General features: G+C 62.7%; 2 protein-coding genes across 4 annotated transcripts in view; one reads left to right on the top strand and one right to left on the bottom strand.

Moving 5' to 3' along the window:
* Nucleotides 1–10,306, bottom strand: part of TSPEAR (thrombospondin type laminin G domain and EAR repeats) — a 116,535-nt gene extending 106,229 nt beyond the window's left edge. Inside the window, exon 1 of the mRNA XM_040986704.1 lies at nt 10,222–10,306. Coding sequence (XP_040842638.1) covers nt 10,222–10,306 — 85 coding nt within the window. The remainder of the gene's footprint in view (nt 1–10,221) is intronic.
* On the top strand, nt 3,349–4,338 carry LOC121160700 (keratin-associated protein 10-12-like). Of its 3 annotated transcripts, none has more exons than XM_040986723.1 (3): nt 3,349–3,492; nt 3,583–3,973; nt 4,091–4,338. In XM_040986723.1, exons 1-3 carry the CDS (start codon nt 3,349–3,351, stop codon nt 4,336–4,338), a joined length of 783 nt encoding a protein of 260 aa, XP_040842657.1. The 3 variants fall into 3 exon arrangements, with proteins under 3 accessions (XP_040842657.1, XP_040842660.1, XP_040842659.1); XM_040986725.1 differs by having other exon boundaries at nt 3,364–3,607; nt 3,701–4,021; nt 4,121–4,338; XM_040986726.1 differs by having other exon boundaries at nt 3,349–3,872; nt 4,113–4,338.
* Nucleotides 10,307–25,966: the final 15,660 nt, after the last annotated feature.

Genomic DNA, 25,966 nt, shown 5'->3' on the forward strand with positions numbered 1-25,966 from the left:
GAGGGAGAGGAGGAGGGAGAGGAGGAGGAGGGAGAGGAGGAGGGAGAGGAGGAGGGAGAGGAGGAGGGAGAGGAGGAGGGAGAGGAGGAGGAGGAGGGAGAGGAGGAGGGAGAGGAGGAGGAGGGAGAGGAGGAGGGAGAGGAGGAGGGAGAGGAGGAGGGAGAGGAGGAGGAGGAGGGAGAGGAGGAGGAGGGAAAGGAGGAGGAGGGAGGGGAGGAGGAGGGGAGGAGCAGCTTCCCGCTCACCTCCGGGGCCGATAAGACCCTGGTGCTGAACCCCAGGAAGAGAAGGGCTCGGTAAATCCAGTCCCGCTCGTGATCTTTAAAAGGGCAAACCACCTCACAGTTAGGAATGGAGGGCTTGGCTGCCCAGCCAGCAGCTGGCACCACAACGCTGGCCGCCCGAGGGCTCTGCCAACACCATCCGGCTTCCAGTCTCAAAGCTTGGCACTCACCGACAGTGACAACAGCTGTGGCACACGTGCACCCGGGCAAAGCAGGGCACAGGACAGAGTCCACGAAGAAACCTGGGCACCCATGGTGGCCAGGGCACTTCGGGGAAAGAGAGGCCAAATCCACGGCTCTGGGGAGCCCGCACTTCAACACACACAGGAGCGAGGGTGGGTCCCATCTCAGCCCACGTTAAACCTGCACTCCAAACGGGCCGGCGCCCACGATATCACAGGTAAGACCACCACAATTTTAGGAGAAAATGTTGAGACATCCTTCATGAACTTGGATTTAACAGCAGATTCTTAAACAGGACCAAAAGCCCAAACAACAAACCAGAGAATAAATTATATTTTACCAAAATTTCCACGCACACGGGAGAAGCCATGTATGTGACAGGGTCCAGGGTGCCAAGGAGCACCCACCCAAACCCCGAATGGGCTCAGATATATGGACGCCCTCCAGCCAGCCCTCCCAGCGGGTCTCAGCTGGCCACGGCAGCCATGAGCCACATTATGGAGAACACAACAGGGGCAGCTGCCAGCCCCCTCCTGGGTCCTCCGCCTGCGGGGGCAGCTGCTGGGCACCCCGTCCTGGGTCCTCCGTCAGCAGGGGCAGCTGCTGGGCGCCCCCTCCTGGGTCCTCCGTCTGCAGGGGCAGCTGCTGGGCGCCCCCTCCTGGGTCCTCCGTCTGCAGGGGCAGCTGCTGGGCGCCCCCTCCTGGGTCCTCCGCCTGCGGGGGCAGCTGCTGGGCACCCCCTCCTGGGTCCTCCGTCAGCAGGGGCAGCTGCTGGGCGCCCCCTCCTGGGTCCTCCGTCTGCAGGGGCAGCTACTGGGCGCCCCTCCTGGGTCCTCCGTCTGCAGGGGCAGCTGCTGGGCGCCCCCTCCTGGGTCCTCCGCCTGTGGGGGCAGCCTTGTGGGCCACATGGCAGTTTTGTGTCTGACTCCCGTGGGTCCACAGGGTATCCCTGCAGAGCTGCCCTGCTCGGCGTGGCCACTGGTGGTCAGTGAGAGTTCTTGGCCAGCGCTGGCCACCTCCCTCGGCCAGCCACAGGCATCCGAGCTGGAGCAGGCACTGTGCGAGTGTCGCCGGTGGGGACGGTGTCACGCCGGGCCCTGTGCGCGTCAGCCACCGGCCTGCTCCCGACTACTGTATTGTTGTTCCAAGGTTGAGTGTGGAGTTCTAGACCCCGTGCCCCTGCCTCCCACACACTGACTCACTGAAGCCTGGGAGGCAGGCTTCTCTCTACGCTTCCTGTCCCCTACAAGGCCAGAGCTCCCACCAAAAAGGATGGTTTGGTTTTATTTTTTTTTTTTAAGATTTATTTATTCTTATTAGAAAGGCAGATCAGATTTACAGAGGACAGACAGAAAGAAGATCTTCCATCTGCTGGTTCACTCCCCAAATGGCCACAATGGCCGGAGCTGAGCCAACCCAAAGCCAGGAGCCAGGGCCTCATCCAAGCCTCCCACATAAGTGCAAAGTCCCAAGGCTTTGGGCCATCCTCCATGGCTTTCCCAGTCCATAAGCAGGGAGCTGCATGGGAAGTAGAGTGGCCTGGATATGATATGGCATCCAGATGGGATCCCGGTGCTTGCAGTTGGAGGATTAGCCAGTTGAGCCATCAGTCCAGTCCCTATTCACACCCCCAAGATGTCCTATTCTTAACAGATTCCTGAGGGGCCTGATACGTTAGCCTAGTGGTTAAAGTTCTCACTTTGCATGCACTGGGATGCCGTATGGGCACCAGCTCATGTCTGGGTTGCTCCATTTGCCATCCAGCTCCCTGCTTGTGGTCTGGGAAAGCAGTAGAGGACAGCCCAAATTCTTGGGACCCTGCACCCACGTGGGAGACCCGGAAGAAGTTCCTGGCTCCTGGCTTTGGAATGGCTCAGCTCAGCTCTGAATGTTGCGGCCACTTGGGGAGTCAGTCACCAGATGGAAGCTCTTCCTCTCCGTCTCTCCTTCTTTCTGTGGGTCTGATTTTCCAATAAAAATAAATCTTTAAAAAGGGTTCTCAAGGCCCACCCTGTGGCATAGTGGATGCCCCCACCCCTCCGGGTGCCGTCTGACTCCCAGCTGCTCCACTTCTGATCCAGCTCGCCCTCTATGCTCCTCAGTGTCTGGGACCCTGCACCCATGTGGGAGACCTGGAAGCAGCTCCTGGCTCCTGGCTTCAGCCTGGACAAGCTGTGGCCATCTGGCAAGTGAAGCAGTGGACTTCAGATCTGTTTCTCTTCCTCTGTACCCTCAGCCCCTATACACACTTTCATTCCCTCTGTCTCTATAACTCTGCCCTTCAAAATACATATATATTTATATATATTTTACAACCCTCTGGCCCGGAGGAAGGTGCCAGCCACAGGGTAAACCACTGCAGGCACTTGGCGAGTCAGCCAGGGTGAGCTCTCTCCCAAAATGAATAAACTGCAATCACAAAAGCATGTAAACTTGTTCCGGATTATTCCTGGCACACAGCAACCCCTAAAAGTGCCTGAGGCAAACACGGTGCGGCCGCCTGTGCGGTGCAGGAAGCACAGCCCGGCCCCACTGCGACGCCACTGAGGCTGGACTCACGGGGATCCAGGACAAAGCCCCGGGCCGCATCAGACAGGACCCTCAGCAGCCCCGCGGCCCCAGGGCTCGGGCACAGTCTCCAGAACACCTCTTGGCATCACCACCATCCCGGAAGCTCCACCGGGTCGACCCTGGCCTCGGGGGATGCCCCGAGCCAAGTGGCACGTCATGGCTTGGCGGTGAGCGTCCTAAGGGAACAGCTCCAAAAACAACCCAGGGAAAACACGTGCCCTTGGGAGCTATATAAGCTGATTCGCCCTAACGTCCCCACACACACCCTCATACCCTCGCTCACACACTCACACCCTCCTCACTGCCCACCATGGCCGCCTCCACCATGTCCGTCTGCTCCAGCAACCTCAGCTACGGCAGCAACATCTGCATGCCCGCTTCCCACGACTCCTGGCAGGTGGACGACTGCCCAGAGAGCTGCTGCGAGCCGCCCTGCTGTGCCCCCAGCTGCTGCGCCCAGTCCTCCTGTGTGACCCTCTGCTGCAAGCCCCTGTGCTGCAAGCCTGTCTGCTGTGTGCCAGTCTGCTCCTCCTCCTGCTGCCAGCAGTCTAGCTGCCAGCCCTCATGCTGTGGCTCCTCCCCATGCCAGGAGTCCAGCTGTGTGACCCTCTGCTGCAAGCCCGTGTGCTGCAAGCCTGTCTGCTGTGTGCCAGTCTGCTCAGCGCCCTCCTGCTGCCAGCAGTCTAGCTGCCAGCCCTCGTGCTGTGGCTCCTCCCCATGCCAGGAGTCCAGCTGTGTGACCCTCTGCTGCAAGCCCGTGTGCTGCAAGCCTGTCTGCTGTGTGCCAGTCTGCTCAGCGCCCTCCTGCTGCCAGCAGTCTAGCTGCCAGCCCTCGTGCTGTGGCTCCTCCCCATGCCAGGAGTCCAGCTGTGTGACCCTCTGCTGCAAGCCCGTGTGCTGCAAGCCTGTCTGCTATGTACCAGTCTGCTCTGAGGGTTCCTCCTCCTGCTGCCAGCAGTCTAGCTGCCAGCCCTCATGCTGTGGCTCCTCCCCATGCCAGGAGTCCAGCTACCTCTGCTGCAGGCCAGTGAGCTGTGTGCCCCTCTGCCCAGCACCCTCGTGCTGCCAGCCCAGCTGTTGCCCCTCATCCTGCTGCAGACCCTCCTCCAGCGTGTCCCTGCTCTGCCGCCCTGTGTGCAGACCTGCCTGCTGCGTGCCCGCCTCTTCCTGCTGTGCCCCTGCGTGCTGCTGCCAGCCCAGCTGCTGCCGCCCGGCCTCCTCCAGCGTGTCCCTGCTCTGCCGGCCTGCCTGCCCCCGCCCGGCCTGCTGTGGCCTCTCCTCGGGCCAGTCCTGCTGCTGAGCAGCCTCCCTGGTGCCACCAGGCCCCTATGGGTTCAACCAGCTGTGCATCTGCCCGCCCCCTGAGATGCAGAGCCTGCTGCAGCCAGCCCAGGAGGGGTGCCCGCCAGAGGTCACATGACCCTCCACCTGCTGGCCTCACCCCCGCTTCCTCCCTGTCAGCGTGGGGGCTGCTGTCTGCACCCTGGCCTCAGTGGGCTCACCTCCTCTGAGCCCGCCGGGCGTGCGCCGTGCCCCTGTGCGGAGCCGGTTTAGAAGCCTAATAAAGTGCTTGCATGTGAACCTGACCCACTTCGTGCTCTCTCTCTCCCTGTGCTTCTGGCTGATTCGCCAACCCGTCCAGACACGAGGCCAGGAAGCAGGTGCAGCCCTCCAGGGCCCACACTGCCCCTCCCCAGCTCCTGTGGGACCCCCTGGGCACACACCTGGGCTGGCCTGGCGCCCAGCTGCACCCCCCAGGATCCGTGCCAGAGCCAGGAGGGGTCAGTGGGGCACTGGCCTCCCCAGCAGGTTCTCCAGGAGGGGGCTGGGACTTGGGGTAGTCCAGGCCCAGCACCCAGCGCTGCCCAGCCACTGCCCAGAGGGTGGCTGGGGGGCTGGAACGCCAGGGACACCAGGCTCTGCCCCCACCTGCTGCCCCGCCCCTCCTGGCCCAGGAAGACTCAGGGTGCAGGGACGGGGCCTCACGTGTCTCCCCTCCCACTCCGCCCCACCCCTGTCCAGGGGCTACACAGCCCCTTCTCCTACCCTAAGGCCCCCTGTCAGACCACAGGGCCCTAAACCTCCCAAAGCAGAGAGCAGCAATATGGCCCCTGTCCTGAGCGGCCCTCCAGGTGACTGCTCCCTGCACACCCCAGCCCAGTGGCCCTGCACGCCCCAGCCCAGTGCCCCCGCACGCCCCAGCAAGTGCCCCTGTCCTGAGCGGCCCTCCAGGTGACAGTTCCCTGCACGCCCCAGCCAGCGCCACCCGCCCATCGCTGTAACAGGACACCTCGGGCAGGTGTCTCTGCAGAGCAGGGGCTTTCAGAGGCTCAGAGCTGTCAGGCTGGACTGGGGCAAGGTGGGGCGTGAGTCTGCCGCCTCCCCCTGCAGGCCCCACCCTATTGGCCTCACCCAGCCTCTCCTCTCCCTGAAGACCTCCCGGGAAATGCCGTGATGGGCACCACCAACCTGCGACGTCAGGGTCTAAAACCCTGGTACAGAAGACAAATCTTTTATTCATTCATTCATTTAGTATTGAAAGGCCTGGTGAGGTGGAGAGAGAGAGGCTTCCAAGTGGCCACAACAGCCAGAGCTGAGCGGATCCGAAGCCAGGAGCCTCCTTCAGTCTCCCTCCTGGGTACAGGGTCCCAGGACTTTGGGCCGTCCTCCACTGCTTTCCCAGACCACAAGCAGGGAGCTGGGTGGGAAGTGGAGTAGGTGGAACCCAAACTGGCACCCAACAGGGGGCATCTGATCCGAAGCCACACCCCTGCCCCCTCTACCCCAGATGCTGCAGGTCCCAGCTGGCATGCTCTTGGAGGTGTCCCTGCACAGTCCCTGGCACATTCTCCCTGCCATGGGCCTCCAGGGGCATCCTGCTCCTCTTCCTCTGACTTCCTGTGAGTTCTCGGTGGACAGGCCCTCTCCCACCCCCAGGCTGCACCGTGGGGCCCTGCAGTGGCCTCCAGGCCAGGCCTACCACAGGCTCCAGCTCCCATCCACCCTCTCTCTGACACAGCCATCCAGCTCTGAGCTGGAGGCCCTGGGGTCAGTCCCTGCCCCTCTCCAGTCCTCCCTTCAAGCGGCCCCGGCAGCTGCAGGAGTGGCCAGGGAGTCCAGTGCAACCAGGGCTGCCAGGGCCCGGTCCGCCAGAGGAGCCTCATCCTGTAAGGGCGCCTGTCACCCGGGTGGCAGCAGGGAGTTGTCAGTGGTCCCAGTGGATGGGAACAGGCTGGAGGGGGGCGGCCAAGCTGGGCGGGCAGCGACACTGGGGAGGCTAGAGTCCAGAAGCAGGGTTCCTGGTGGGCGCCGCAGGTGTCGTGGAGTCATCCCCAGCAGAGCGAGCACAGGGGGAGGAGCAGACACAGCCAGGGGCAGAGTGGGAGGGTGCCGCATGTGGACCACCGTGCCTCCGGAGCCTCCCCTGCCCCACCGAACCCACCTCCCCAGGCCCACAGCACCTCTCAGGCACCTGCTCCTGGCCCCTGGCCCGTCCCCTGAACACACACTCACGGCAGGGCTTGGAGGCGGTCACATGGAGGAGCCCTCCTGCACGATGCCAGCATAGCATCTCCCCTCCCCAAAGACCTGCCCACACCTACAAGGTCTATCAGACCCAGCCCTTGCCTTGCCCTGGGACGCACCACTTGACACGGTCCATGGGCAACCACAGAAACCAAGACGGCTCCCGAAAACCAGCCGAAACCCACCTCAGAGGCCCAGCTCAACCACTTAGGCCTGGGACTCCCCTGTCCACAAGCAGTCCTGGCAGGAACTGCCAGCCCAGCCCCGACCTGCAGCCCGAGGCCTTCCGAGCCAGGCAGTGCCATCCTGAGTCAGCAAGGGTTCTCCAGGACCCAGCTACAACTAGCTTCAAGGGAGGGGCGCTGGGGGCCTCCGATGGGACAGCACACACACAGAGGGGGATTACGGCCCGAGACCCCACAATTGTCCCATGCCACTCACTCACACCCACACCCTCCTCACCGCCCACCATGGCCGCCTCCACCATGTCCGCCTGCTCCAGCAACCTCAGCTACGGCAGCAACATCTGCATGCCCGCTTCCCACGACTCCTGGCAGGTGGACGACTGCCCAGAGAGCTGCTGCGAGCCGCCCTGCTGTGCCCCCAGCTGCTGCGCCCAGTCCTCCTGTGTGACCCTCTGCTGCAAGCCTGTGTGTTGCAAGCCTGTCTGCTGTGTGCCAGTCTGCTCCTCCTCCTGCTGCCAGCAGTCTAGCTGCCAGCCCTCATGCTGTGGCTGCTCCTCCTGCCAGCCACCCAGCTGTGCCCCTCTACTGACTCCCGTGGCCCCCAGGTTAGTTCAGCCCCGTGTGCTGGTATTGAATGCCAGGGTTCTGGTGCTGGCTTCCCCAGAGGCAGTTCCAGCCAATGGCCAGCAGCCCAAGGGTGCTCCCTCGCTGGACTTACTGCCCAGGCTCAGGGGTGGGGGCGTCTCTGCTGCCCACAGAGGTCAACAGCAGCCTGCCCTCAGCTTTGCCACCGTGACCCATGCACTGACCCGCATAATGGGCTCCCGGCGTCCACTACCTGGGGCCAACTTGCTGATCTCCCTGGAGCATGACAGGGGAGCAGAGAGCCCATGAGGACCTGTTTGGGGCACCCTGACGGCTGCCCCCACCACACCCTGCTCTGCCGCTCCCAGCTGCCCACTCTTTCGCGTGTCCACCTGTGAGCCTGGGCAGTGCCCTGCAGACGGAAGAGAAGTTAGGGGAGGGTGCAGGGCCCCAGGGTGGGGATGGAGCCCCGGGGCAGAGGCAGAGCCCTGGTGGGGGTGGGGTGAAGTGGGCGTGGCTGCTGATGGGAGACCTGAATCATGTCTGCTTCCGGGTTCTGAGTGGGCCCCGGGCCCAGAGAGGGAGGTGACCAGCTGATGGCTCTGCGTCCTCCCCCCCACCTCCCTCTTCCTGTGCGCCTTTCAGAATTTCAGCTGCTCCAATGCGGAACCACTGGCCTTCCCCACACCGCTCCCCTCCGCCCCACAGCTGCCTCAGCCCCGGCCAGCACCTCCCGTCCGCCCATATGCTACTTCCCCCGTGTGTCAGCATGGCGCCTTGGGCCCCTGGGAGGGGTGAGGCATCTGGCTGTCCCCTGCCCACCCTGGAGGATCTCAGCTGTGTGAGCCAGGCCCGGAGCCCCTCCCACACTGGCTGCCGGCAGACAAAGGGTATCACCTGGTCCCACCCTTCACAGGCAGCGCCGAGCCCGGGCCTCCGGTCGGTCCTCCCCACAGCTCCCGTCTGCGGGCTGGCCATGCCTCCTGCCTCGAACAGTGGCCGCACCTCAGCATGCTGCTCCCCAGCTGGGCCTGGCCCGTGATTCCCACCTGCCGGCCCCTAGCCCTGCACCGTCTGCCATGCCAGCCCCGGCTCCAGCCCCAGCCTCCTCCCTGAGCCCCTGGTCACCAACAGCTCCCAGTCTGACCCCCGAAAGTGAACGCAAAATGGCAGCTCACCCTCTGTGGCCCCACTGGGTGGCACACCTGGGCACACCTGGACGCCCATCAAGGACAAAGCCTGGACGCCCCAGCCCAGAGCCTGTCACCTGACTCGGCAGCAGGCAGATCCTGACAGCTCAGAGAGCAGGGGCAGTGACAGAAGGCTCATCCCCTCCAGGAAAGGCGGGCAGCAGGTGGACTCAGAGCAGCAGGCCACACCCGTGCACTGCCGGGCCTGGTCACTCGAGGCCACACCTGCGACACACAGCCCCGAGTGCCTCCCAACACCTCCCCGAGGACCTCCAGGACCCCATGTGCTTCCATAGCCCTCCGAGTCCAGCCCTTGCCCGCCAGGCCCGCCCCGGGGAGGGCTGCAGCCTTTTATCTCCCAGCTCGTCCCTGGTGCTCCTAAGTGGGTCATCTTTTAACTATTCGCCCGTGCCCCCCGGGGAGAGGAGGCGGCCTTTATAAATAACCTCGGTGATCGTTACACAGGCGGCTCCGTTCCCGGCGCACAGGGCAACATGAAGCTACACGCTCGTGACTCATGCCCTGCCAGGGCCGGCGGCCAGAGCTCGCGACGGGGCTGGGGCAGAGCACCGGTCCTCGGAGCCATCAGGGACAGGGCCAGCGGGCACTGGGCCTTCAAGGGCCTCCAGCCCAGGGGGTGCCTCATGGGAGTGCACCTGGCCAGGGGCCGCCAGAGGCCACAGTTCCTCCCCGCACCTGCAGGCAGCAGCCATTGGTGCATCCTAGGGCCTCCTCGCCGCGCCCCACCCCTGCCCAGTCCTGTCCCACCAAGGCCTGGTGACAGTGGCCGTGACGAGCCCCTGTGCAGCCACCGGGTCGGCCAGTTCCTAGCGTGGACCAGCTGCTGCTTGTGGCTTTGGGCAGCAAGGGCCATGTGAGTCCAGAGATCCGCAGGGCGTGGAGGGGGGCCGGGGAGGAGGTCTTGGCAGGAGAAGCCAGGCTCCTTGGGCGAGAACCCCCAGGCCGGCGCTGCCCCTGGGCGCAGGGGTGCCTGACAAGCACAGGGTCTCCTCCTCCTGCGTCAGCTTGCTTTGAAGGAGTGGCTCGCTTGGTAATGTCCCAACAGTCGCAGGAGACACGGCCACCAGCAAGTCGAGAAAGAATGCTGGAGGGGGAGATGTGGGGGCATGTCCCGAGGTCTGCAGAGTCTGTCCCACCTCAGGCCAGAACCCTAACCCTAACCCGGTCCAAGACCTGGCCCTTAGACCTAACCCCTCATCCTGACCCTCAACCGGAACCCTAACCCCAATCCTAACTGTAACATGAACTCGAACCCAGACCCTAACCCTACTCTGAAGAACCCTTAACCTCAAACCTAAACCCTAACCCTAATCCCAGCTCCAACCTTGATCCCCACACCTGGCACTCACTCTAACCCTTAACCCAGCCCTAGCCGTCGGCGGGCGGTTCGGGGCGCAGGGCCTCCTGCGCTTCACGTCCACCGGGGCCGGCGCAGGCCGCCGCCTCATTCCTGAAGCAGGTGTACGGCCTTCCCCGGAGCCCAGCAGGCACGTACTTGCGCGAGCCGCGGCTCGGCTGCCTGGCTCTTTGAAACGCGTCCCCGCCCCGGCCGCGCTCCCCACCACCGCACGCGCTTTCATGTGCGCAGGGCCCCGCTCCGCCCGAGCCCCGGCGCCGGCCGCGTACCCCCGGGTCCCGGGGCGCAGCCAGCGGCCGCCCTCCCGGCCGCGGTCCTACCTGTGCAGGGCTCCCAGCGCCGGGCGCCGCGGCCGGGGGTGGCCAGTGGCAGCAGCAGGGCGCACCACAGCAGCAGGGCAGACATGAGAGGGTCGCAGCCTGAGCTCCATCCAGGGCTTGCGGAGCCGGCAGGGCGCTCGGGCACTGGCCGCTCCAGCCGCCCACAGAAGGACGCAGTGGCCCTGGCGGCCGGGAGCTTGGCGATGACCGGCGGCGTGGCCGGGAGGCCAGGTGGGCAGGGCTGCAGCCGCAGGTCTCGGTCCTCCCGGGCAGGGGCTGGGGTCTCCGGGGCGGCGGCACGGGGCAGGTGACAGCGGACCCGCGTCCTGGCGCAGCTGGGATTAGTCGCTGGGAAAGCACATTTCCCGCAGGAAAGGCGGATGCGGAGCTGAGGGCGAACCAGAAAAACCTAGAAAACCAGTTCGGCTCAGGTGCAGGCGACCCTGGCGGGCCGGGCTGTGCTGGGGGTCCGGGCGGGCGCGGGCTCCCAGGCCGAGCCCAGAGGGGCTGGGCTACCACGGAGGGCTTTGCATCTGGCGCCCAGCCCTCCGCGGGTGTGTGGCTTGTCAACTGCTGGGGTTCAGGAATTTCCCTCTGCAGGGAGTCAGTCCTTAAAGGGAACAGCTCGCAGGGAGGGGTGAGAGCCAGGGAGCGCTCGCTGGTCTGGGGCCCTGGTCTGACCACACTGCAGCTCTCCGTGAGCCAAACACCAGTTCACAACGAATGTTCGGGGTCGGGGGGCAACTCCCCTGGCCCCAGACACTGGCAGAGACCATGGGAGATGACCTGTGGGGACCCCAGCCCAGGGTCCCGCAGAGCTTGCCGTCCTGCAGCTGGGAGCTGTCAGGAGAGCTGGGACTGGGGAGAGGGCAGTGCTCTGGGCTCTGAAGGCTCCGCCCTCTCCCCCCAAAGCCGCCTTATGGTCAGCATCCTCCCCCCGCGAGCCACCTGTGTGGTCAGCATCCTCCCCCCGCGAGCCACCTGTGTGGTCAGCATCCTCCCCCGGCGAGCCTCCTGTGTGGTCAGCGTCCTTCCCAGCCCCCCAGCCTCCTGTGTGGTCAGCATCTCCCCGACTCCTGTGTGGTCAGCATCCCCCCCCACTCACCTGCACACAGGCACACAGGGTCCCGGGCACTCTCCCCCCACCTCCGGCACACTGGGTGCTGGGCTTGAGGCCGAATGTCCATCAGCTGCGCTGAATAAAACAAACTCACACAGGTTGCAGTCCTGCCCACGGCTCCCCTCCCCTCCCCACCTGAGCCCTGCAGTGTCTCATAAGGGGGGCAGCCCTCTGTCCAGTCAGCCCTGGTGGTCTCTGGGTGAGGGGGCCTCAGGGATGCCTTGTGAAGGCCTTGAGCCACCTGCCCCCCAACAGCCAGCTTCTCCACTGTTCGCCTGCGCAGAGGGTTAGACCATGCGTCTCTCAGCCCAAGCTGGGGAAGCACTGTGCCCCTGGGCCGCTCTGGCGACTCCTGCAGCCTGTGGAGGCCCCAGGGCACAGCCCAAGAGGGGCGCCTGCTGGGAGCAGCCTGAGTGGTGATCTGATCGCCCAAAGTCTCAGAATTTGGATTTCCACCTGGAATGGTCTGTGAGGACTGCTCTCAGCTGAACAAGGGCGTCCTTCCGTGGGCCAGTGAGGGGTGAGCCCGCCGGGTCATCCAGTCAGCAAGAGCATCCTTCCACGGGCCAGAGCGCCAGTGAGGGGTGAGGCCCGCCAGATCATCCAGTCACAGCCGCGGCCACTCACCGGGACAGCTCAGCGGGGTCAGGCTGCCAGGCCCGGTCACACACAGGCACAGGGTCAGGCTGTCACGCCCAGGTCACACACAGGCGTGGGATCAGGCTGTCACGCCCAGGTCACACACAGGCTGTCACGCCCAGGTCACACACAAGAGTGGGGTCAGGCTGCCAGGCCCGGTCACACACAAGCACAGGGTCAGGCTGTCAGACCCGGTCACACACAGGCACAGGGTCAGGCTGTCACACCCAGGTCACACACAGGCACAGGGTCAGGCTGTCAGACCCGGTCACACACAGGCACAGGGTCAGGCTGTCACACCCAGGTCACACACAGGCACAGGGTCAGGCTGTCACACCCAGGTCACACACAGGCACAGGGTCAGGCTGTCAGACCCGGTCACACACAGGCACAGGGTCAGGCTGTCACACCCAGGTCACACACAGGCGTGGGCTCAGGCTGTCACGCCCAGGTCACACACAGGCGTGGGATCAGGCTGTCACGCCCAGGTCACACACAGGCTGTCACGCCCAGGTCACACACAAGAGTGGGGTCAGGCTGCCAGGCCCGGTCACACAGAAGCACAGGGTCAGGCTGTCAGACCCGGTCACACACAGGTACAGGGTCAGGCTGTCACGCCCAGGTCACACACAGGCTGTCACGCCCAGGTCACACACAGGCGTGGGGTCAGGCTGTCACACCCAGGTCACACACAGGCACAGGGTCAGGCTGTCACGCCCAGGTCACACACAGGCTGTCACGCCCAGGTCACACACAGGCACAGGGTCAGGCTGTCAGACCCGGTCACACACAGGCACAGGGTCAGGCTGTCACGCCCAGGTCACACACAGGCGTGGGCTCAGGCTGTCACACCCAGGTCACACACAGGCACAGGGTCAGGCTGTCACGCCCAGGTCACACACAGGCGTGGGCTCAGGCTGTCACGCCCAGGTCACACACAGGCACAGGGTCAGGCTGTCACGCCCAGGTCACACACAGGCGTGGGCTCAGGCTGTCACGCCCAGGTCACACACAGGCACAGGGTCAGGCTGTCACGCCCAGGTCACACACAGGCACAGGGTCAGGCTGTCATGCCCAGGTCACACACAGGCGCAGGGTCAGGCTGTCAGACCCGGTCACACACAGGCACAGGGTCAGGCTGTCACGCCCAGGTCACACACAGGCGTGGGCTCAGGCTGTCACGCCCAGGTCACACACAGGCACAGGATCAGGCTGTCACGCCCAGGTCACACACAGGCGTGGGCTCAGGCTGTCACGCCCAGGTCACACACAGGCACAGGGTCAGGCTGTCACGCCCAGGTCACACACAGGCACAGGGTCAGGCTGTCATGCCCAGGTCACACACAGGCGGGGTCAGGCTGTCACACCCAGGTCACACACAGGCGTGGGCTCAGGCTGTCAGACCCGGTCACACACAGGCACAGGGTCAGGCTGTCAGACCTGGTCACACACAGGCACAGGGTCAGGCTGTCACACCCAGGTCACACACAGGCGTGGGCTCAGGCTGTCACACCCAGGTCACACACAGGCGCAGGGTCAGGCTGTCATGCCCAGGTCACACACAGGTACAGGGTCAGGCTGTCACGCCCAGGTCACACACAGGCGCGGGGTCAGGCTGTCACGCCCAGGTCACACACAGGTACAGGGTCAGGCTGTCACGCCCAGTCAGATCAGTCACGCTTGCTCTACCTCGCCTGTGCCAACATCCTGCTATTGAAGGCCCACTGCCGTGGAACCAGGCCGGTAGGGTCCGAGGGCCAGAGGCGCAGCCCTCCTGGTCCTCAGCTGCAGGCTCCAAGTAAAAACCCAGAAAATCCCTTGAGAATTTCCCTCAAACATCCTGCTAAGCCCCTCGCAGGCCGCCACCTGCCCGAGCTGCTTCAAGGAAGGATGGGGGGAGGTGCAAGCTGCCCCCAAGCTCGGATGTATCCCAAGGCCTCGTGGCCACGGTGGCCACCCAAAGGTGTCAGCTTGCAACCGAGGGGTGGTCTGGGCAGTGCCTGCTCTTCCACAGGGCGTCCCTGAACTGCCCCCACCGAGAAGGCACGGATTATAGAGCAAAAAGCTCGGAGAGAAGTTGGGATCATAGCTGCGTCCAGGCCCTGCGCTTTGCAGCAGCTGACCTGCCCTGGGCACCGAAGGCTTCCAGGACCTGAGACCACCACAGCTTCTGGGGCAGCCCACAAGTCAGCACCATCCAGAAGCTCAGCGGGCCCCGGGCTGCTCCCATGGCACTGCCGCTGGGTTCACAGCTAGCTCCAGCCGCCAACGCCACACGGTCAGGCACCGTCATTCCGTGCTCAGGTGGGTCATCCAGGTACCGTGCTGTCCTACCATCGACGAACAGGCCAACAATGTCCCGAAGCTCAGCCACTCAGTAAAGCAGCCCAGTCTCTGCTTTTTCCATCCTGTCCTCAGAGTCCTCCTTCCTAGAGTCCTCCCTCCCTGTCCTCAGAGTCCTCCCTCCCCGTCCTCAGAGTCCTCCCTTCCTGTCCTCAAGTCCTCCCTCCCTGTCCTCCCAGAGTCCTCCCTAATCTCTGAGAGTTCCTGTCCTCTAAGAGTCCTCCCTCTCTGAGTCTTCGCTCCCTGTTCCCTCACAGTCCTGTCTTCTGTGCCTGAAATCACGACCTTTCTCTCGGTAAGCATGGCATGTTGTAGGTTTTTTACACTTTTCTCATTGGAATTCACCTTGAGGTCGTCTTTTGAACATCCACAATTTCAGCTAAATGTTTAACTGACTCCCTCTTAAGATTACTACTTCCGGGCGTCAGAGCACATACAAGCAAGCACCTCCTGTAGCGCCAGCGTCCCATATGGGCACTGGTTCTAATCCCGGCTGCTCCACTTTCATCCTGCCCTCTGCCTGTAGCCTGGGAAAGCAGCAGACAGCGCAGAGCCACGTGGGACCCAAGCCTCCCGGGCTCCAGCCTGGCCCCGACACTTCCAAATCTCCCTTCCAGAATTCTTGCCTGGCATGGTTAACACATGCGTGCATGGACACAGCCTTGTTCTGCTCTGCATGTACTGGGCAACTGTGTGTCCATACGCGTGTGTTGTGTGTTTGTGTGTGGCGTGTGTTGCACATGTGTGTTTTACGGTGTGTGTTCTGTGGCATTGTGTGTGTGCGTGTCTGTGCTTCTGGTTTTTCCATGGTTGTGGGCTGTGTCAGTCTGTGGTGTGGCTGTGTGAAGATCCTTGCATCTGTATGTGTGTGGTACATGTTTGTGTGGCTGTGCACGCATGTACACATGCTGTGTGTGCATGTGTGATGTGGTGTGGGTGTATGTGTGATTGTGAGATGTGGGTGTGGGTATTTGTGCATGGAGAATGTAAATGTGGTTGGTACATGTGTATATGTGTGTGGTTGTGTATATATGTGTGGTTGTATGTGTGTATAAGTGTGTGGTTGCATTGTATGTGTGTGTGGGTGTGTGGTGTGTGTCTGGTGTGTGGTTGTGTGTGTCTGGTGTGTGATTGTGTGTGTATGCATGTTTAGGTGTGTGGTTGTCTGTGTAGGCGTGTATACTGAGGGAAGGTCACATCCGGGGGACCCTGGCCTGAATCCTGAACAGACACTCTGTGGGGACTGCAGGCCGCAGGCATTTCCCAGCGCAGCACCTGGGCCCGGGGACGGCTGGGTTGGAGTCCTTCCTTGCAGCCCCACTGACAAGGAGGAGCTGTCCGGACTCTGGGCGCCCAGCCACTCCCACAGAGGTGAGGATGCTGGAAGCTGGGGCACACCCTCAGTAGGGCACACCCAAGGGTACAGGGCCACAGCTCGGAGCCCTCAAGAAGTGTCCAGGGTGCTAGGGTAGGCTGTGGTTCCCTGCTGGGTGGTTCACAGGCCGGTCATCCTGGCTAGGCCACAGTGCGTGGTGTTGGTCAGACGTATATGGACGTGGCGGTATACCTTCACGCAGGGGTTCACTCCCCAGTGGTCGCACCAGCTGGCACAGGGCCAGGCCAGATCCAGGAGCTGTGGGCAACAGGGACTCAGGCCCTTGGCCCCTCTGCCGCTTTCCCAGGTGCACCAGCAGGGAGCTGGATGAGAAGTGGGGCAACCGGGACACGAATTGGCAAAGCAATGGCCTGTCCCGCTGTGCCACAACGCCCACCCCATAATCACTGGACCCTCCCCCTGCTGCCCGCGCAGTCCTGCCAAAGAGCTCAGATGAGCCCAGGAGCGTGTGCACTGCTCGTCCGAAACATCAAGGATTTTAACCTCAAAGTCACAGGCTTCCGGGGACAGAGATTACAGCAACACGGTCACATAGTTAACGGGTCACTGTTCCTCCCAGTGGTGCGGGGCAGCTGGGGTGCGGGCGCCGACCTCCCCCTTGTCGTCGGATTAGCAGCTACAAGCCTTCCCAACAGGCCAGGCCCGTGTTGGGCGCCACCCTAGCCAGTCGGCTGGCCTGTGTAGAACCCGAGTTCCCCTGCATCCTGTGAGACAGCAAGTGTCACCTTGGGCGGCAGGCCTCTCTCTGATTTCCAGAACATTCTGCTGCACTAGCATCCATGGGACTCTGTCCAGGAACCCCCCCCCCCCCCACACACACACACCCCCCAAGGATGAGCTTCACAACGCAAGGTCCTGGGCCAGCCAGCTTGGTCTCAGGGAGGGACCGGGGCTCCTGTGTGCTGTGTCGCGGGAGGCCAGCGTCAGTCACTGACTGCGGAGGGGACATCTGGCCAGCGGCTTGGCTGACCACCAAGTGGTGCCAGGAGCAAGGAGTGCGGCCCAGAGGCTGTGTCCCTTCCCTCCTGGCTTGCTGCTCCGGGACGCCCGACGCCAGGCTCAGCCAGCCCGGCATGCACCCCAGCCCCCACTCCCAGCTGCCCTCACCCGCGCCCGGAGCGTGTGCTTCGCATTCTTGGCAGATAAAGCCACATTTACTGCAGCCGCCCAGAGCACAGGGTTTGCACTTCCCCGGGAAGCTGCAATTACTGGTGGGACGCGCGGCGGCGCGGGGCGGCAGGGCTGTGATTAGGCGGGACAGAGGCGCCTCCCGTCGCGGAGGGAACACCCCGCGCCCCGGGGACCCCGCACTCCTGTCCTGAAAGGCCCAAGGGGCGGAGGCCGCTCTTCCAGCACATTCCTCGGGCGAGGGCGACTCACTGGACAGCCGCGTGCTGCGGCGCCCCGGACCACGGATGACCCCGAGGCCCAGCCCGGGCTCTGCGCGAAGGAAGGGGACCGGCCACGTGGCGCAAAGTGAGCTGTTGCTGCAGTGCGTGTGCCGTCCCAGGCGTGCCGTCCCAGGCGTGCTGCACGGCCGGCCCAGCCGCTGGGCTCCACAGACGTGGGAGGCCGGAGGAGCCGGCTTTTCTCCTCCGGCGGCCCTAGCCGGCCCTGGCGAGGCGGTGCTGGATGCCTGCGGCTCAGACCTGCCGCTGCCTCGGCTCCAGGGCGCAGAGCTGGCAGGACTGGGTGGGACATCCTGAGCCAGCCGTGAGCAGCCCCTAGGTCCCCCAACGCGGCCCTAGGTCGTGGGCTTAAGGGGGTGTCCCTGGCTGTCACAAGTCTCCTGGACTATCCAAGCCACCAGCTGGGAAAGTGTGGGGGAGCCTGGGAGAGAAGGGGGCCACAGGCCGCAGGTTGGATTGTCCACAGCCACAGGATGTCCACGGGGAGCCATGTGAGGGGCTGCCGGGGGCGACGCGGGGCTGAGGCAGGGGCTCAGGGCAGGGCAGGGGCCAGAGGGCTTTCCCCACAGACCCCGGCCACACGCACACTCTGCCGGGGGACTGCTGCTGCCACAGAGCCAGCCAACAGCTGGGCCCCCCCGCAGCCCGGGCAAGGCCCCTGCCCCTGCTCTCCAAGCTGCTGGGACAGACATGGGGCGCTTCACAGCGCTCACCCTCCGGGCGGGAGGCTGGGACACCCCCACCCCCCGTGTACATCCGTGGACTCGGTGGGTCAGCCCCAGCCCTGAGCTGACGGGCACAGTCTCCCAGCTGCCACATGCGCTGGCGTGGGGAGCAGCTGGGGTCAGGATCTCCACAGAAGGGCTTGGGGAACCCAGCTCGGCCGCAGAGGTCGGAGGTCGGGGATGAAAGCAGGAACACAGAAGATCCTAGTGGGTCTGTCCACGCTCACCAGGGGCTACAGTATGCCCGGCTGTGTGGGCCTCACCTGGTGTGCCAGCAGGCGGTGCCCACTCAGAGCCCTGGTGTATGGGAGTCTCCTGCTTCATAAATACGTGTTTGTGTGTCTGAAACGGCGACGAGGAGGACACACAGAGAGAGCCCACTCCCACCTGCTGGTTCACGGGCGGGAGCTGAGCTGATCTGAAGCCAGGAGCTTCTTCTGGGTCTCCCACGTGTGTGCAGGGTCCCAAGGTGTTAGGCCATCTTGCACTGCTTTCCCAGGCCACAGGCAGGGAGCTGGATGGGAAGTGAAGCAGAACCAGCACCCACATAGGATGCCGGGATCACAGGAAGCTCGCCTTGTCCTGCCCTCACAGGCAGTGACTCTGCAGTGCCGAGTGTAGCGGTGCAGGTGTCAGGTCTGCGTCCTCACACACGTCAGGATGCAGTCCTCTGCGGCCACGTGTGGCCCTGCGCCAACCCTGTGGCCATACCCCCTGCTGAAGAGACCTGGGGTGGAGATGGGCCAGCCCGGCACCTGGGAGTGGCCTGCATGGAGCTGGCACCCCAGTGTGTGTGTGCGTCCTTGGGAACACTGGCCAGAGACTCAGGAGGGAGGGGGAGGAGAGGAGAGAGAGAGAGAGAGAGAGGTGAGATGGAAGGAAGAAGCAGGGAGGGGGGGGATGGAGAGAGTGTATAAAGGAGGGAAGGAGGGCGAGAGGGAGGGAGGGAGGAGCAGCACCGTGGCCTGGCGGCTAAAGTCCTTGCTTTACACATGCCAGGATCCCATATGGGCGCCGGTTCTAGTCCAGGCAGCCCCACTTCCCATCCTAATGCCTTGGGACCCTGCACCCATGTGGGAGACCCAGAAGAAGCTCCTGGCTCCTGGCATTGAATTGGCTCAGCTCTGGCCATTGCAGCCACTTGGGGAGTGAACCATTGGACGCAGGATCTTCCTGTTTGTCTCTCCTCCTCTCTGTATATCTGACTTTCCAGTAAAAATAAGTAAAATCTTAAAAAAAAAATAAAAGAAAAAGAAAACGAAAGAAAAGAAAGGGAGGGGAAGAGAAGGAGAGCAGAACCCCCCTGCTGGCTGAGTTCCCCATTTGTCACCTGTGCAATGGGTTCAGACAGAACAGGTTCCTGGGCCACAGGCAGCATGAGCAAGGGGTTGTCACGCGCTCTCACACAGGCTGGACAGGAGCTTAGTGTGCAGACCACGGGAGAAGCCCTCCCGTGTCCCACGGGCCCCGACCCCCGGCTCCAGCCTCACCCCCAGGTGGCCGTTCCTGCTCAGACCCTGCAGCATCGCCGCCTGGAGCCATTCCCCCAGGGTTCTGTCCAGTGGCCACAAGGTCAGAATGTAGCTGACCCCAGCAGCCTCTGGACAAGCCCACAGAGGGACGCGGCTGTCGCTGTGGGGCCTGCACAGAGGGATCAAGTGTACGTGTGAGTCTGTGATGGGACACCTGAGTTGCATGGCCAGGCGTGCTGTGGCCCCACCCACTTCCTTGTGTGCACCAGTGTCCCGTACAACCAGCAAGCAGCAAGGCCCAGCTTCTGGGAGGGCCGTGTCCACACTACCAGTGGCCTTGATGACCTAGGACACACTGCAGCTGGCCCATCGCGAGGAGCCGAGTGCTTGCAGCAAACCGGATGCCCCAGGCACAGCACCATAGCACACAAGTGACCACAGACAATGCCGGGGGCAGACAGGCAGGCTGCCCCTCAGTGAGCCTGGTCAGCCCCAGCCCAGAGCAGCTCCCAGCGGCTGTAAGACCACACCCAGCAGCAGCACACAGGACTGCGTGGGGTCACAGGGCGACAACCCCAGTCACGCCCCATTTGTCCAAGCCTCCAGCTCACAGTGTCCATCTGGCCTTGAGTCTGCCTTCATCGGTCACCTGCTGTGCCTCTTCCTGTCGTGAGGAAAGATGGTGGAGCAGACAGGGTGAGGTGTAGGTGTGAGGGGGGAGTGCAGTCAGGGGACACCCCTCTTCCACACACACAGGAAAGGTACCAGACCAATATAGACTTGATTGTGAATTGTGACGCGGGAGATTAATTTAAAGGCACTTTGAACAGTAGACGAAGATGTTTCTAAGCAATTGTGGAAATAGCTGATCCTTCTAAACTTCTGGCCAGCACAGGTTCTCCTGCCCATGAGCCCAGCTACTATAGAGCAACCCACAGGGACAGAGGGAAGGGAGCCGTGCACAGAAACTTGGCACCCATACCAGGGAGGACTTTTTGGACCAGGCACTGCACACTCCCAAGCTTTGGAGGTGGAGAAAGGAAGGGGCAGTAGTGTGGGCTAAAAAGACCAGGTCATCTGAGGCAGAAGTCTCCAGAAGCAAGGAGGCAGGAGTGTCAGAGTTGACCTATGACCTGACAGGCCGACAGAGGCCTTAGGAGCTCAGCACAAGCTGTTAGCAGAGATCGGAAGTGGACACCATCTTTGTCACGCTCAACCGCATGGTCCTGGTGCACCATGGGAGTGAGGCAGCTTCTAGGTACTTAAAATGAATTCTATTTTGAAACTGTTATAGGCATAAAGGCATGTGAACAGGGCTAGGTGGAAGACAGAAGAAACGACATTGACGCTGACAGAGGACTCGAGTGGAGGTGAGATGCTGAGCAGCCCCTCAAGGGAGGGAAGTCCATCTGGAGGTCCCCACGATGCGAGAAGAGCCTGGGGAGGAAATGCGGCAAGCCAGCACCGCCAGGCAAACCGCCGTCTAAGGATGTGTGAATCCAGTAGCCGGCAGCACAATTCCCTTCCACGTCTGCCCTTACCCTGTAACACATTCCTGACTCAGATCAGTCAACTGGCTTCAGATGTGGAAGCCAAGGCCCTGGTCTGGGGTATACCCCACGTGGACTCAAGACCCTGCCGGGCCTTGGAGCAGTAGCCACTGGATGCCCTCCATGCGGCCATCCGCACCCTGTCCTGCCTTACCTTCCCACTCAGCACCAAGCAAATGGGACAGAACAATCCTTTGCCATGCTTCCCCCTGTCCTGCCCCCTTGCGTGGCCGGGGACCCACGGCCAGCCAAGTGGCTGTCCACAGTGGGAAGGTGAGTGGGGATCCCAGGGGACAAAACCAGACATGTGTCCATGTGCTGGCAGGGATGAGAGGAGCAGGGGGAAGGTGGGACAGCCACTTCAGATCAGAGAGCAGAGATCGACCAGGCCCCTGGGGAACACATTTCCCCAGAGGACACAGTTGCCAGAGCTTTAAGGGGCACCCTCTTTCCTTGAACTGCAAAGCAAGAAGCGTGGTGTTAAAGGTGGCACTGGGGCCACAGTGAGCTGCACAATGGGTACCTGAACAGGACACGTGGGTCCTGGACTCTGCCGCTGGGCGGTAAGCACACTGGGGAGCAATACCCGTGGCAGCAATGGCCCAGAGTCCACATAGGAGACGTTGGGCCCCTGTCCAGCCTCTCTCCTTTTTTTGGAGATTTATTTATTTTTATTGGAAAGGCAGATTTACATAGAGAAAGGGGAGATAAGGAGAGATCATCCATCTTGGTTCATGTTCCAAATGGCCGCTACAGCTGAGGGGAGCCGAGACAAAGCCAGGAGCTTCTTCCGGGTCTCCCATGTGGGTGCAGGGTCGAAGGCTTTGAGCCGTCCTCTGCTGCCTTCCAAGCCACAAGCAGGGAGCTGGATCAGATGTGGAGCAGCCGGGACATGAACTATAGCTCACATGGGATCCTAGTGTTTGCAGATGGAGGATTAGCGTGCCGAGCCATCATGCCAGCCCCCCACCATCCTCCGAGCCCTCCTTGTGCATCCATCACACATATCCCTGCTGGAACTCAGTGTCCACGCTGCCTCGGGACCCGACTCTCAGCCCCAGATATGGGCTCCTGCTACCTGCCTCTCCCTCGAGGCCAGTCCAGGAGTCCACCGGAGAAGGAACCAGCTGAGCGGCAGCTTTGGAGGTGAGGACCAGTCAGCCCCTGTCCAGCCCGCTGTAGGAACAGCTTTGGCCAGACATGCAGGGCCAGCACCCAGTCAGGCTGCTCCCTACTTCCAGAGCCCACCCTCAGGAACTGCAAGAGGCGGGCAGTGGGGCACAGTGGGGAAGGCGTTCCCTATGCACGTGTCCCGAGGCATGGTCCTGTGCCCGAGCGCCAGGCCAGTGTGAGCTCAGGGAGGAACAGGTAGGGTGCAAGTCGTCGGGTCCTTGCCATCCACATGGGAGACCTGGCCCAGCTCTGTCGCGGTGACATCTGGGAATGAAGCAGCGGGTGGAAGATCTCTGTGTGCTTCTGTTTCAGGTCGAATGAAAATAAACAAAGCAGAGTCCCCGTGAGAGGTGGACACCGCTGCTCTGTTTGGAGGCCATTTCTTGAACAGCACGATATGTATGGTAGTGCTTGCCTTGGGGCCGTGTCACGGCCCACAGCCCCCGCCACCCAGTGCTGTCCCGTGAGGTTAACCCAGCAGCAACATGTGGACAGTCCCCAGTCTACTCTGGGAGCCCCAAGGCATGATGGCCCTATGTGCCTCATTCCCCCCAAGCCCTGTTTTATCCTTCGCAGATGGCATAGGGGCCACACGGCCAGCACCATGTGGGCACACAGTGCTGGGAGAGAAGTTGACGTGTGCGTGGGAGGGCCTGGGAGGGAGCAGCCTTGGAAGCAGCCCAGGGTTTCATTCCACAAGGCCCTACCCACACTCCAACGCATTGTAGGGGGGTCCCTCCCTCCCCCAGGGAGGGTACCCCAGGAGCATCCTGTCTGGCTGTGCCAAGTGGGCTGCCCAGCCTGTAACACTTGGGGGCAAAACCCTGGAAGGAATTGCACCTGCTTCACCTCCACAAACCTGCGCAGCTCCGGGGCACCATCTGGGAGCCAGCATCACCCCTCTGCCACCTGGGCGTGTGAGAGCCAGCATCGCCCCTCTGCCACCTGGGCATCTGGGGCCAGCATCACCCCTCTGCCACCTGGGCATCTGGGAGCCAGCATCACCCCTCTGCCACCTGGGCATCTGAGACCCAGCATCACCCCTCTGCCACCTGGGCGTGTGAGAGCCAGCATCACCCCTCTGCCACCTGGGCATCTGGGAGCCAGCATCACCCCTCTGCCACCTGGGCATCTGAGACCCAGCATCACCCCTCTGCCACCTGGGCATGTGAGGGCCAGCATCACCCCTCTGCCACCTGGGCATCTGGGGCCAGCATCACCCCTCTGCCACCTGGGCATCTGGGGCCAGCATCACCCCTCTGTCAGGACAGGACAGGATAGGGCTCCCCCAAAGGAGGTGGCCTGAAAAGCAGGGGTACCGTGTAGGGTGGGGGTGGGGAGCCACTGTGGGAAGGGAGCAGAGTGGAGCCACGGAGGGGTCGGGGATAGAAGCAGGGCCTGGTCACGGCAGGCCCGCCATGAGGTCCATTGACCCTTGTGCCCATGGGAAGGCCGAGGGTGGGCACGCAGACAGGCGAGCTCCTGGCCAAGGCCCTATCCCCCCAGCTCACAGCCTGAGATAAGAATTGGCGCAGAGTGAGAGAGAGGCTTCACCCCTGAGATGCTCTGGGGCTCGGTGCCAGCCTTCCGGGGTCCTGTGGGGTGCGTTGTCCATGTGGTGCACCGTGGGAGGGTGGCTGGGCAGCCACAGCATGGAAGGGACAGAGTCAGGGAACAGGATTAGGGCCTGGTGTGGACCCCGCCCAGCTGGCAGTCAACAGTGATGGCCGCTGTCTGTCCTGGACAGGCCAGAACCAAACAAACAAAGCAGACTGCAAGCTCTGGGTGAGGCCACGCAGGTCCAGCCCGGGCGCCAGGAGCGGTCCACATAAGAGATGCCCTGTGGTCGAGTGGCGGAGGCCGAGTTCGCCCACAGCGCTTGGCCTGCATGCGGTTCTGTGGGCCTACCTGGGGTGGGAAATGGAGGGCAAGCAAGCATGGCTGGAGCCCACCCCCCAACCCTGGCTGGCCCTGGAGGACCACTCTGAGGGAGGGGATGGAGGGGATGAGGGTCTTGCGTCCCGCCTGGGACCCCTGCTGTTGGATACAGTGGCAGAGTGCCCCAACGATGCCTTGCCGGAATCCCTCAGAACAGGGGTCCCTGCTGGGCCCCCACCAGACGGTACTGCTGCGCGTGCAGCCCCAGTCCCCTCGCAGGACCTCTGTGCTGTGAACGGAGACAGGGAGGCCAGGGTGGCCTCCAGACAGCAGTTCTGGCTTGGATCCAGTGGCGTCAAGGCTCTCCAAGCCCCAGAATGCCCCAGCGGGCACAGCCTGCCATTCTCTGGCCAGGAGTGACCATGTCCACCGCCAAGGTCTTGGTGGCTGCTGGTGTCAGACCAGTGAGCCCTGCCCAGCCAGGCTGAGTCTGAAAAGATGAACGGATAGACGAGAGATGAAATGTGGGCTACCTCTGCCTCCCCACATGGGAAGAGGTCCCTGCTGGGTGGGCTGCCCCCCATCACTGTAGAGCCAAGGCCCCCTGGCTCCCAGGCCCTGAGCTAGCAGTGGAAGCAGCCGCCTTGCTGCCGGCTCGGCTGGCTCATCATCCTGGCCTTCCTGGTGCCCGGTGTCCATGTATGCCCAGCCCGCGCAAGCAGGCTGCTGCCCTGACCCTGAGCCCCTGGCAGCACCCCCAGAGCTGCTGCTTCTGGCGCCCCTGTGTATTATTATTCCTCGATAATAATTATTATCTGATTATTCCTCGATCCACTGTGCCCGGATTGTTTCGTGAGGGTAGAGTGAACTGCCAGCTGTGTGTTTGCCAGGTGCCCGAGCCAAGCTTGTGGGGCACTGCTGGCCAGGACAACGTGTGCTGAGTGCAGTGGGCCAGCATGGGCCAGTTTGGCCCCTGGCCCTGGCAGAGAGCTCGCCCCGGGGGAGCAGAGCCTGGTGGGATGCCTCCTCGGGTTTCCCGGGCCCCCGCTGGAGGTGAGCTGGGAGCCCGGGCTGCAACACTACACTGGGCTTCCCCAACCTCAGCCCAGTGCTCATGGCTGGGGCTCCGTGCACCCAGCCAGGTCCTCCTCACCTGCCTTGCTGCGGAAATGCTGGTACCCTCAGGGCTGTCTTGGCACGGACCCCTGCCCAGGGCCTTTCCTCACAGCTCTGTCCGGTGCCACCCCTGCTCCCCAGGCTGGGCAGCCTGCTGGGCTCTCCCCATGGTCGCCATGGACCCAAGCCCAATGCCTGGCATCCAGTGGCAAAGGAGGGAACTGGAGAACCATAGGGTCTGGATGGCTGGCACCACCTGGGCCCCGCATGGCACATGGTTTGGTCTGGGTTCAAGGCTCAGCTCCGCTCCTCCTGGATGCTCAGACACTTGTGCACTGCTGTGCACGGGGGACCTGCGGGGAGCGCCCAGCCCCTGGCCTCACCGGCCCCCCAGGCTTGTGGGCATTTGGAGGGTGAACCAGTGGATGAGCGCTTTCACCTCTCTCTCCCTCTTGTCAATAAATGATGAATTTTTTAAACTGAGTGAATGATGAATTTTTAAACTTTTCATATTAGGCAGTTTGTTGAGTGACAGTTCACTACGTAAGCCACACAAGGCCCAGGCTCCCGGTGGCAGCGAGAGAGGACAATGCAGCCGGGTGGCGCTTGGTGGCACTGCCCAGGGGCTGTGTGCGAGCTCATGTACATGAGTATGAGTGTGTCAGGTCATGTATGTGTGAGCTTGTGTGAGTGTGCATGTGTGAGCTCATGTGAGTGTGTGTGCACATGTGAGCTCCTCTATGTGAGTGTGAGTGTGAGTGTGTCAGGTCATGTATGTGTGTGCATGTGAGTGAGCATGTGTGAGCTCATGTGAGCGGGTGTGCACATGTGAGCTCTTCTATGTGTGAGTGTGTCAGGTCATGCATGCATGTGCACGCATGAGCCCTGTATATACATGGAGTGCTTGTGCTTTCTGTGCCCATG

Source organism: Ochotona curzoniae, unplaced genomic scaffold (genome assembly GCF_017591425.1).
Source record: "Ochotona curzoniae isolate NIBS_2020 unplaced genomic scaffold, NIBS_Ocur_1.0 contig_4516, whole genome shotgun sequence".
NCBI classification, from domain to species: domain Eukaryota; kingdom Metazoa; phylum Chordata; class Mammalia; order Lagomorpha; family Ochotonidae; genus Ochotona; species Ochotona curzoniae.